This window comes from Lutjanus erythropterus, chromosome 3 (genome assembly GCF_056507025.1).
Source record: "Lutjanus erythropterus isolate fLutEry1 chromosome 3, fLutEry1.hap2, whole genome shotgun sequence".
Classification (NCBI taxonomy): Eukaryota; Metazoa; Chordata; class Actinopteri; order Lutjaniformes; family Lutjanidae; genus Lutjanus; species Lutjanus erythropterus.
In genome coordinates, this window is record NC_139319.1 from 6,047,999 (window position 1) to 6,060,570 (window position 12,572).

General features: G+C 39.0%; 1 protein-coding gene across 1 annotated transcript in view; it reads right to left on the minus strand.

The window, feature by feature from the left end:
- LOC146329520 (voltage-dependent T-type calcium channel subunit alpha-1I-like) overlaps nt 1-12,572 on the minus strand; it is an 89,178-nt gene that overhangs the window by 40,964 nt on the left and 35,642 nt on the right. Inside the window, exons 11-12 of the mRNA XM_084714437.1 lie at nt 10,878-11,011; nt 6,302-6,372 (exon numbers count right to left, since the gene is read on the minus strand). Coding sequence (XP_084570563.1) covers nt 6,302-6,372; nt 10,878-11,011 — 205 coding nt within the window. The remainder of the gene's footprint in view (nt 1-6,301; nt 6,373-10,877; nt 11,012-12,572) is intronic.

Sequence of the window (12,572 nt, forward strand, 5' to 3'; positions counted from 1 at the left end):
ATCCATCCGTGTAAAGACTCAATGCAGATAGAGATATGCAATGCAAATGGGTAAAGGACTCCCTGGGGTGCAATAGCAGGCAATAAGTAGAATACCATTAGCTAAGTCACCTCACAGGGAAGGCAATGGGGTGCATTTGAATACTTGACTGTAGAATTCCATTAGACATCAAATAAACTGAGAGAGTGGATCGGGAGAGAATAAGACATATCGTTTTTATTGGAGGAGTGGGTGACACAGGAGAAAAAGAGGAAGTAATGAGGGAGGGAGCAATGGGGATATTCGGAGAGGTAAGGCAAAGCCCGAGGACAGCTTTCTTTCTCTCCCCCGGTCGTGCATGTTGATGTTTCCTGGTGGATATTAAAAGAAGCTGTTTGGCCTGAAGCAGTTTGCAGCTTGTAACTTAAACCCATCTGATGTCTTTAGATCCCTGGAGCAGCGAGGGAAAGCACACCGCAGGGATGAGGATGCTATTCTATAAGAAACAGAATGCTGGATGCTGAGAAAGCATTAGAGTTGGCAACTAGGCAACAGAAGCTTGTGAGAAACACAGTGTGGACTTTGATATTTACACCTTTGGTTTCCATAGCAAATAAACCTGCACTGATCTGAAAGCTTTGATACTTTACTAACTTGTATATGTATACATGTACAAGTGAAAGGTGTGTATAATATCATAACTTTCTATTTTTATTCATTCACTCTTTTCTACCTCTGCTTTTGACTCTGCACTGTATTAGTAAAGTTGGGCTGATCTTATCTGGTCCTCTAATCTAGTGGTAAAGCTGTAGATTGCAAGCACATTGCTGCACCCTCCCCTTCCAAGCATATAGAACCAATGGTGGCTGCAAAACTGTAGCAACATGGTGGTTCAACTTGGTGGCCTCTGTAGATATGAACAGCTCATTCTAAGGTAATGAAAACACATTGATATTTATTATCAGGTGAATATACACTAAAGAAAATATACTAATGAATATTATATTTCATTAGTATTAGTAATTTCTGCCATGTTTCTGCCCATATATTCTACAGACTGGACCTTAAAGACTATTTACTGAATGTTTTCTTTGCATTTATTCCAATGAAACCTTGGCTCAGTCCTCTGTGTTGTGGTGGGACACATTTTTTGTTAGAATTACATTAGAAATTTGGCACATACAGTAATGTCACTCATGTCAGGCTGACATACAAAATTTCTCACTGCCCCGACCTCAGACTTCAGTGAAAGAATAGGTGCTGAGAGGGGTTGAAATGTTCTCAGGGACTGTGATTTTTTTCCCAGATAGCGAACAACAGGAGCAGAAACTTATTTTTGGAGAAAGAGAACCCTCGGTTTGCTAAAACAACCCACTGACTTTAGTAATGCATTATATGTACAACATAACCACAGTATTCCTGCCCACTGTCTAACTTGCAGTGTAACAGCTGATGTTTCCGTACTAGACCCTCATCAGATCCACTCAACCCTCTCTTCTGCCCCGTCTCATCTAACAGATGTGCAAAGTGTTCCTTTGTTCTACTAAAACATTAACATGAGTCTTATCATTTCTAATTATTCATAGCAAAGCCTCACTAACAGCCTCAGTTTTCAGAAAATCTGTGGCACCTTTATGGTAAAAATGGGAAAGCTCATAGTTAATTCACATATATGTTTTTTCCTACTGAAAAGGGTAAAAATGCATGTTTACTATCATGCAACAGCATGGCTTAGTAGCTTGTAGCTTAGAGCAGAGGGAGCTCACGTGCCAACAGTGGTACACATACCACAGTTTGAGAACCCAGGTCGTACAACATGGAGCACCATCTGGACCACATTCAGCAGACTTAAGAGGACCGAACATGCAAAGATCTCTTAAGACAGCAGGTATCAAATGTTTTCTAATCAGTCAAAAGAAAGCGACACACACAATGGTGGTCTTCTGTGATTGGTTCTAATGGTGTTCACACCAGAAATGAACCTGCTCCGGAGTTCACTTGAAAGCAGTTCCAGACCACCCCCTTCGAGGCAGACCAGAGAGTTTTATTTGGTCTGCATCAGAGTTCAAGCTCAGTGTTCACAGCAGCTCAAATTAACTGCACCAGGGGGGTAAACGCTCTAGGGTTTGGTTCAACAAGACTGCCCTTACATGCTCCAAACTTCTAAAAAGAGCTCTATTGCTCGAAATGTTTCTCACTTACTCCAATATCTCAGGGAAAGATATTTATCTCTTCATATTAAGTTACCAGAGTAAGCTAAGTTGTAAAGTTTTAGCTTTTTTGCATATCCAGTTTTAAATGAAGGAAATTTTACCTTATGGATACTGATGCACAATTCAATGACTTAGGATCGGGGCCTACTAACTATGTTGTATAGATTATTTACTTCACACAGATGAAGCTATAAATAGCTATAAATCCTTTAATCTCTGAAAAAAGTGAGTTCATGGAATAAAGTCTGTGTTGCACATTCTGCATCTTCTTTCTAAAGTGCTTCTGCTTCACTTGGAGAAGTTGCCTGGGGAGAAGTCAAGTGTTGATGAAATGTCAGTGAAGTTGAACCTGATCCTCCTTTCCTCCTTTCCTTGTTAAAAAAATAAATTAGTATAAATAAGTGTGGTTATTGAAGGCCTGTTCCCCAACTTAACCCAGCAGAATACAAAGTCCGTGAAAAATAAAGCAACCCGTGAAGTTTTGCATTATATAAATTACGGGACACATTTTTACAATGTCTAGGGTTGAAAAGCAGTGAATCTTCCCTTTAAAGACATGCAGTACATTATTTATCTACACATTTCCATTTCAAACATTTTAATCCAGAGTATATGAACTACAAGAAACCAATTAACGGATCAGAGCAATGGCACCATGACAACAGAAGCTGTGATGTAAATCTACTGTACGTTTCTGTGAAAAGGGAAAAATGATACTGCAGGACTGTAGAGAAATGGTTTGAATCAATATTATTATATAAATTATATACTATTAACACCTTTTCAATGCCATTAGGGCATCACAAAGAGGATCTAAAGCATAACTGGCAATTTTCTTCTTGACCTGTGATGACTTGTATCTGTGTGTGCTACAAAACTACAGCACTGTGCTGAACCTCCAGTGACCACCTATTAGTTTGACATGTATGTTTGTTGTGGTCTAAGCTTCCACCGCAAAAACAAGACCAGCAAAACCAATGAAATCTGTCCGAACAAGAGAGCAGGGACTGGAAAGCAAACAAGTTAAAGTGGATGGAAAAAAGGGACTATTGATTTTGAGGCGCAACCGAAGCGAGGGAGATTTCTGTGACTGTAACTTCAAATCAGTGTGTGAGCCTGCGTTTGTGCTAATGCGGATATCTGTGCGCCTCTGTGTGTGTGTGTGTGTTTTCTTCCCGAACATCAGGGAGACAAAAGTCCTCCCAGAGGGCTCCGGTCAGAGCATTGACAAACCAGCAGAACTGAAAAAAAAATCAACTTCTGGCAGCACACTCAGTCCTTTACAAATGTCTTTAATAAAGAGAGCAGCCAGTTCAGATCCATTAGTGGAGTTTTCTCTGGTTTCTTCACATTAAAAAGCCGAAACAACGTTTTAGAGCCTCATAATGTTAGGAAAAGGCAAACAGAGGCAGAACTTTGTTTACTTCTTTTTCAAATGCAGCCAAAATTATAGAAATTATACCTTATATATATATAGAAGATGCAGAGGATGAATAATGACATGTCATTTTACCTCACGATGAAGTTTTGGTCCCATGACCTTGTAATCTCATTTTGAAAATCTTATGTATTTTATCTCTGCTTGCATCATTTTTCAAAATCCTCCGCTCTGTTTTTAAGGTACAAAAATTGGAATTAATACTATAAAACATGTATAGCTTACTTGCAGCTTGACAAAGCTCATTATAACATCACCTATTGATAAAAACTTTGATACACAGAACTCCTAAATTTTATTGTGGTGTAACAGTGCATATATGTGCAGTGCAAACTAACCGGAAGATAAAACACAAGAAAAACAGTCATAGCCAGTAGATCTTTGGGTTGTGGATAAAATGTGGGCTTTAGGAAACACTGATCAACATTTTTCACTATTTTCTGACATTTTATGGACCAAACAATTAATTGATTAAACGAGAAAATAATCAAAGGATTAATCGATAGTTGCAGCCCTACTCTACGTATACACTTATCTTGTTGCACAAATGAATCAACACGTGGCAATGAAATATACCTCAGGTGCACGTAATAGTATTTTGAGCGCTCAGTGTTGTAAAACGTGGCCTTGACAGATATTTTTTCTCTCTGTTGCCATTCCGAAGTCATCAAATACTGACATTTTGTCATGCTCCTTTGCAACTCATACAGGCACACAAGATCTACATGTGCAGACTTTATGTGATAAAATCCACATTTGGAGGAAGTGCTGTGGATGAATGGGTCAGACAAACAGGACTTTCACCCAGGAGACTTGGGTTTGTCTCCTGATCGGAACTTAAAATGTTATTAAAGGTTTAGAGGTACATAACATTAAACACCTCAGATGACCTGCATCATGTGATTTACGTTTTGCAACTTGCAAAAAAAAGTACATAAAGTAACATACTTTACCCCAAACACCCTAATACTTTAACACAAAACCTGATCTTTTCCAAAACTTAACCAAGTAGTTTTGTTGACTAAACCTACCGTTTAAAGTAAAAGTGGTTATGTTCTTTATTTTATCCACATATTCCAAGACCAAAACTGACAATAAATCTATGAAAGTATCAATATTTCCATTTGAAAAACCCATAAAAGAATGCAGATGGAGTTGCCCTTTAATGGCTGAGGGTGTGTCAACTCTGGTAGGTTGTACTGGACAAATGTTTTCTTTATTACAGAACTTCTAAAGCCACTTATAATTAGTTTGGCAATTTGTCAAACCAAATGTGCCAAAGATATATCATCATTTATCTGACAAGAATCCTTTCTCCCGCTAACCGGTCTGAGCTTAATTTGTCTTTATCATTCAATACAGCTTCTGCTTCAGGCGTAGGAAAACTAATTAATGACTGAACTGACGGAGGCAGACAAGACAAATTGACAGTGATGGAAAGATGTCCAGCTGCAGAGGGAGTCAGAACACAGAGACGGAGACTTAAACACAACAACAAAAGTTAGCCTATCAATGAAACCTCAACCTGATCAACAAACAAGATTATCTGTCTTTGTATCTGTATTCACATAGAAGGCTGGATGTTGACATGGTTTATACCAGGCCATAGTACCAAACCAGGCAAATGCTGTCTTACATATTATGATATATTATGATAGTACATATGATATATATTTCCTTTTACTTTTCATCTGTCTTTCTAAATAATATTTTCTGAATAATAACGAGCAACTTTGGGTCAAAGAAATGTCTGTTTCGAGCCAATTAAGGTCTTAGTTTGGTAAAAGAGAGAAACTTGAATTCAGATGGTGTGCGGTTGTATTTCTCTGTTTAAAATTGAAAATTAGTGTGAAAATGTGTAATTGCTAGAGACCTTGTGAGTCGCTTGTGCACATCTCTCTGCTGAGACTCAAGAGGGCAGGAGGAGGCAGGAGAGGTGACAAAGATATCGCCAATCGCCGATGGATGGGCTGACAATGGTTGTTTGGAAAATTCTGACATCACATTATTTGTGCTTGATCCAGGTACATCCCTTGTGCATCAAGTGACTTTCATCTTTCGAGACTCTCCAGTGATGTCACATACAGTACATATACTTATTGTCACCTCAAACATGATCTTAACCTCCCCAAGTAGTTTTGTTGCCTAAAAGTGCTGCAGTGACCATCTAATGCACAGAATTCCTGGCTGAAGACTGCTCTTAAGAATCCATATTATTCTAGAAATTCTAGGACAAAGGAAAACTTCGAATACATGAATCTGAGCAAAGGCTAAAGAAGGAAAAGTCTCTTTGTGTACCAAGGGAACAGAACTTTTTTACCTGCTCTTTTGTCATTAACTGCAGTGGGAATTGAACATGTTAAATTAATACCACTGTGGTCTTTATATATTTCTTTAATAAATGAGGAACAGTGGAAAGTTAGCAAAGTGCCATGACATCGGGGCCAAAAATGTAGCCATAACCCGACTTCTTGAAAGTCATAATTCTCAGGGAGCCTCTATCCACACTGATCGTTTATCATTCCACAAATGTTAATTAACTCCTGTGCGTCCTTGTGATAAGCTGAAGGAGGATGTCTGTGAGTGTGTGTGTGTGTGTGTGTGTGTGTGTGTGTGTGTGTGTGTGTGTGTGTGTGTGTGTGTGTATGCATGTGTGTGTGATGACACATACCTGAGGCAGAGCTTGGACCACTGTATCTAGCAGAGCTCTCATCCCGGTTGCCATTTTCAACAACTTCAACACTGGAGAGAAATTACAGGGTGAGACAGCTGTAGCATCCAGTGTATGTTTTTTTTTTTTTTTGTGTGTGTGTGTGTGTGTGTCTGTGTGTGTGTGTGTGCTACTTTGGACATAAGTGTCCAGATGATGAAGAACAGACAACACCTACAGAGTGAGAGAAAGTGAAACAAAGGACAGGAAGACTAAGGACACCACAGAGGTAGAAGAGAACGATGAAGATACTGTAGATAAGCGGTAGACTGGGAAGGTGGAGGACAGAGATAACATACGATCGATTGATGAAATAGGTTCCCCGACTCTCCATTAGAGACCATACACAATTCCCAGCGGTCCAATTTCTGGAGGAACATGGCTGACGATACGGCCGGTAGTGGAGAGAAAAAAAAAAAACACAGTTGTGTTCTGATGGGGGACCGACAGCGCCTCCTGGGAGATGGACTATAATCAGGGTGGATGGTGGTGGTTATATGTGTGTGTGTGTGTGAGAGAGAGAGAAACAGAAGGTGGATGTGGTGGTGGTTGTGCCTCATTGGAGGGAAAAGAAATCATTAGCCAGCACTGTAGAGTCTCTATGAGAATCTTCTCTCCAAACTCCAAGAAAACAGCATCACTTAGAATCATGCAATGCTTTTTTTGGTGACATCTTTGGTGCAAAGTTTGTGTGGCAGCCCTGCACTTCACTGACTTGTTAATGTTAATTTTTCTTTGGATTTATTGATAGTAAAGTTGAGGTTGTTTCAAAAACAGCATTTTTTCTTTCTATAAACATTCGTTTCTAGAACTTTGGTTACGTTTTGACTACAGTAATCTAGTTCCAGTTTTGGTTCCTAGGTTGAACACAAATTTGATGACCTTAGACATGACTTGATAAAGTCAAGAAAGACTTGTAACTCTACTTGGACTTGTGACATCACATGGACTTGATCCTTTCTACTTGAAAACACTTGATAGCTTACACCGAGCCCAAAGATTAAAAAGTAGGATCTGGTATTTAAAAAGTGTGAATCTGTAAATCCATTTTTCTTAATTTCTTGAATCAAGTAACACTACGCTAATTAATTCAAGTCGACACTTAATTACCCACAATCCCCAGATCCACTCTGCTTTAAAACAGTACAACAGCATCAAAAACTTTCAAATGGACAGTCATCGTGGGGTCTGTGGGGCCACTGATTGTTCAAACATAAGCATGAAAATTGCTACAGCATTCATTCAGAGAGTTACTTAGTTGTAAATTATAATATCAGGTTTTAAATATAAATTGAAGTCCAGATTACAGTTATGGAGCTAGTAGGCGGAATAAAACAAATACCAAGAATAGGTGAGTGAAAGATGAGCAACAAGAGAACTGGGACTTAAAATTTACTTTATTTCCTCACAGTTTCAGTGAGGATTCACATTAAAACAGAATGTTTGCACCTCTGGGCTTATCCCTTCTGACACTGATTCATTTTCTTTAGTTTCTTAGTTTAGTTCCTTGGGCTCCTTTGTTCTTCATCACAAAAATCAGCAGTGCCTTTCTTTTTTTTTTAGTTATTGTGGCCAGTGGCTGCCCACTGCTCTCATTGTTAGGATGGGTTAAATGCAGAGACTGAATCAGACTGTATAATTGTACTTTGTATGGTTGTATATGTCACAGTAAAGTTAACTAACTTATTCGACTAACTACCCCCTTGTTCCCTTACTTATACCCTCGTCCTCATTCTGTATAAGTAACTGTTGCTAAGCTGGTCAAGCTTTCCATTCTCACACAGCACATAATGCAGGCTAATAATAATGGCAACAGATTTATCATAAAATTTCCAATAATTTTTGAATTTATAGGTCTTTGATTTTACACAGAGGCAGTTGTGGACTCAGGCTCTTAAATAAAAGGGCACCAACTGTGTGCAGTCAGGCATCAGTGTGCTGAAAGTCATGATGCATTCATGGTGAAACAGTTCCAAACCCAGGTTTAGACTAAAAATTATTCTGTTATGTGACTTAAAGTAAACAACAACTACACCTCTCTTCATTGCACCATGTACCACTAGAAGAGCACCCTAGAGGGCATTTCATCATGTTTTGCCACAAGAAGGGCCATCTAGAGGGCACTTTATTATGTTTTGCCCACTGGAAGGGCAGCATAGAGGGCATTTCACCATGTTTTGGCCACTAGAAGGACATCCTTTAGCAACCTGACACACCAGATGGTTTGTTACACAGAACCATCTGGAAAGTTGTTCTTAGATGCTGTTTGAAAAGTGGCAGGCACCTCACAAAAAATACTTGGCAGCTGATTGGATGAACCATCTCTCTATCACATGTAACACAGGCTAACTTCAACCAATCAGATCAAACTATTGCTGACGCCGGTCGGGAGAAGAGTGAAAACATCTTTTCCATCGAAGCCTTCATTGCCGTTCTTTGCCCTTCTTTCAATGAAGAAATACTCTCCAGGTTATATAAAGCTGATGGTATTACAGTATCTGCACTAACCAACAGTCATTGTTGGACGCCATGGACGCTTGTTCTGGTGGTCTGTTCTTCTGGTGCAGCCCTGCGATGAACTGGCGACTTGTGCAGGGTGTACCCTGCCTCTCGCCCAATGTCAGCTGGGATAGGCTCCAGCCCCCCGCGACCCTTCAGGAATAAACGGTTACGGACAACGGATGGATGGATGGATGGACGCAAATGCATAACTTGAATCCTGGCAAAATGGATTCTCGCATGATTACATGAACTCCAGCCGTCTCGCAAGGGATACTCTAGAAAGCACTTCATCCTGTTTTACCCATTGGAAGGACTCTGTATCACATTGTCTTGGACACTGACTAAGAGATAATATAATGTCACGTCAATGTAATCATAAAACACTGTAGGTGAAATCTGTATAATGTTGTTTATGTGAATCAACAAAGAGTAAGAAATAATGAATATAAGCCTGCATGAAACTGTTGTAGCTTATTACTTATCTCATATTCAACCAGTGTAGCTGAATCTTCTATTTTATTCTGTGTATTTTTAAACTTCAGCTATGTGAAAGAAGAAGTTGATTGTGAAACATTTTAATATTCTTTCCCACAGCTACACAAGTTCGTTAACATTCAGGCAGAGTGGTAAAAAATGTTATGAGAGGAGAGGAAAGACTATAAGTCACCAGTAGCCCTCACACTTTTCATCAAATACCCCACTTGCTTGTTAATTACCACCGGCTGCTGTTTAATTAGCATATTACCCATGGGTCCACTCAGCGGTCCCTGGGCAGTATTATGAAGGGCAGAGGGCGATGGTAAGAGGGTGAGGCTTAAGTGAGATTGATGTAATTAGCCTTTATCCCCCTCAGTGTGAAGTTAAGAGGAATCGGCGCAGCCCAGAGACCTACTCCTGTAATTTCCTCTGAATAATCAGAACAAAGGTGCTGAATGAGAGACACATTAAACAGCGGACTGACCGAAAGATAAAAACCTAATATCAGCTTTACTTTTTCGAAGGAAGATTAAGACAACAATAGGACTGTAAATGACGCCTGTATATGAGGTATGAGATGAAAAGTTAACGTTTGTGTTTAAATGAGCCTTGAGTCTCCGTCCCAAAATTAGCTGTGATGCTTTCACTGTCTCAAACTCTCAAACAGAGATACACAAAACTAGAAATAGAAACAGGAATTAGTTTCTTTTTAAAAAGAAGCACGGCTGATGAGGTGAATGGGTGTTTTTGCCCTTAGAGAAACAGGTAGCTAGGTTTGTCTGAGGGCTAAAAACAGTGTTCCATATATTACATTAAACCAGTGATAACAACAAGTTGCCGCAACTGATAGAAAGAGAGCAGAGTATTTCCAGTTGCTTCTACTTCCTACTGATGCTTCTTATTAATAGCTTATATAAGAGAGATCACGTCTGTTGAGCTGCTGCAAGGCTTTTAATGTGGATTATTTGTGTAGGTGGTGCTGAGTTTCCGTAGTTTAACAGCAAATTTCTAAAAAAAAAAAAAAAAAAAAAAGGTAAAGCACAAGCAACTGAAATCAATTAATGAAAGAGAAAAGTATTTTTATTTAACATGTTGTAAATCAGTGAAACTATTTGTGAAGTGTCTACATAAATATACCTTTACAAGTGGAAGGAGACAATTTTCCTGCTCCTGCTTCCTTGCTCATGTGTTGTGTCGAATGCTGTTTCCCAGTTTATATAAGTTCCCTCTTACCCAGTACAGTAGGTGATCTGGTCCATCACCTGGTAGCAGTGAGAGTGCAGGGCAGAGGGGGCTGTTGTCTGGTGTCCCTGACTTACTGATCCATATTAATTTTCATGTTTAAAATTAAGGAAAAGGTGTGTCTCTAATATAAACCAGTTTTAAATACGGTCCTGATGTCTCTGCAAATAATGAAGAGTTTACACCTCATGTAATCTCAGTTTGACAGCGCTCATTTCAGAAAATGTCATAGGAGAATGAACATGAACATGCCTATCATGTAAACATTTAAAATTTGTCTTTCTGTGTGTGTGTGTGTGTGTGTGTGTGTGTGTACCTCGTGCTATCCTGAGTACCCTCATGATCCTGATGATGGTGGGGTTGATGGGGAGGGAGGCGTTGATCTCGATCTCCTCCAGGGTGATGCCCATCACTGACAGCAGCACAATGGCCAAGTCCAACTGGTTCCACCTGCACACACAAACACACACACTGACTTTTCTACCATCTGCTATCAACCATAATGTGTAGAGTGGAGCCAAAGTGAAGGTAAACAGTGAATCTGAAGCTGTGTGGCTCAGGACTTGATGGCTGCACACATCAGGATCTGTGTTATGTTAATTTCCAATGAATTAATTGATCTACTTAAACTTTACGCTTAATTTGCATGATTATCCCACAACTGACTTGGAAGAAGAATGGGTACCAGCCCACAATTTCCTGAAGGCCTGCTCCCATCATGAATATTCATGTTAATACTAGGAGAGCATCTTCAATTCTATGCAAACTTCAAAAATATTACTTTCTGGGTTTGTTTCCTCGTCTCCTGTCATGTACAGCATGTATACTAGGTCTTTGAAGGATTGGCTCTGTTGCAAGTCCACGAAAATAACATCACGCCGCACTTCTCTTCTCCAGCAGACCGTGTTTTATTCACTTCACCAAATGTTTCTGTTGGCGCCCTGATGAAGGACAAGATACGGCATGTGTTTTAATTTTCATGGACTTCCTGTGAAGCTCCCACTGGTCTGCACCTCGCTGTGTGTGTGTTCTCAGAGTGACGAAAATTATCACAAACCTTTTTTTGTTTGTTTGTTCTTAAGCCAATAGTCAGGTCAATTTGTTGCTATTATTAAGGCTTTTCAAAACTATTTTGTGTTTTTTTTTGTAGTTTGCCATTTTGTAACCAGTAAACAGTTTATTTTTTTGTATTTGGTTTATACTCCCTTTTAGCTTTTGTGTATTTAAAGGGTATTTTTTAACCTGGGCCTTATTTTTCAAAGATGCGTAACACACTAATGTCGCACAGTAACGCAAACAACATAACCAATCAAGGAAGCAGTGGACCACAAACTCCTGTTTTTTTTTTTGTCAGTGGAGTTTGGTGGCTTTGAGGAGAGTAATTTAATGGCTATTTTTGGTAAAAACAAATTCTTAAACTAAGTTAGGGGATGTTGTTTGATAGGGGCATTTTATGGCCCAAACAACTAATCGATTAGTGGAAAAATTATTTCCGTTTATCATGAATTGAAAGATAGGTCCAAACATGTGAAAACAGGTGGAGTGCACGGACATAACTAACAAGACTGTGGCAAAATTAATTTATCAATTTTTATTATTTTCTGACATTTTATGGACCAAACAACTAATTGGTTAGTGGAAAAATTATTGCTGGATCAATTCTTTTCACCATTTTGACCAACAACAAATCAATCAACCATGCATATAATGCACAAATTGATCAGCAATAAATTATCTGTGGTCCAAATCTTGATGCATGTAACCTATACACTTTAAATACTTTATAAATGAGAAATAAATGTATTGAGGCTCAGTTTACAGGACATCTCATTGGTTTTATTTCATCTCATCAGGTCAACGATGCAAAACATTTTAGACTACTGAATTATAAGAACATAACTGAAATACTACTAAATTTCTTCCATCTTTTTATTAACTCGGTGACCCAAATAAAATATCCTGTGACCCACCTGCGGGTCCCGACCCAGTGTTTGGGAATGACTGATTCAGC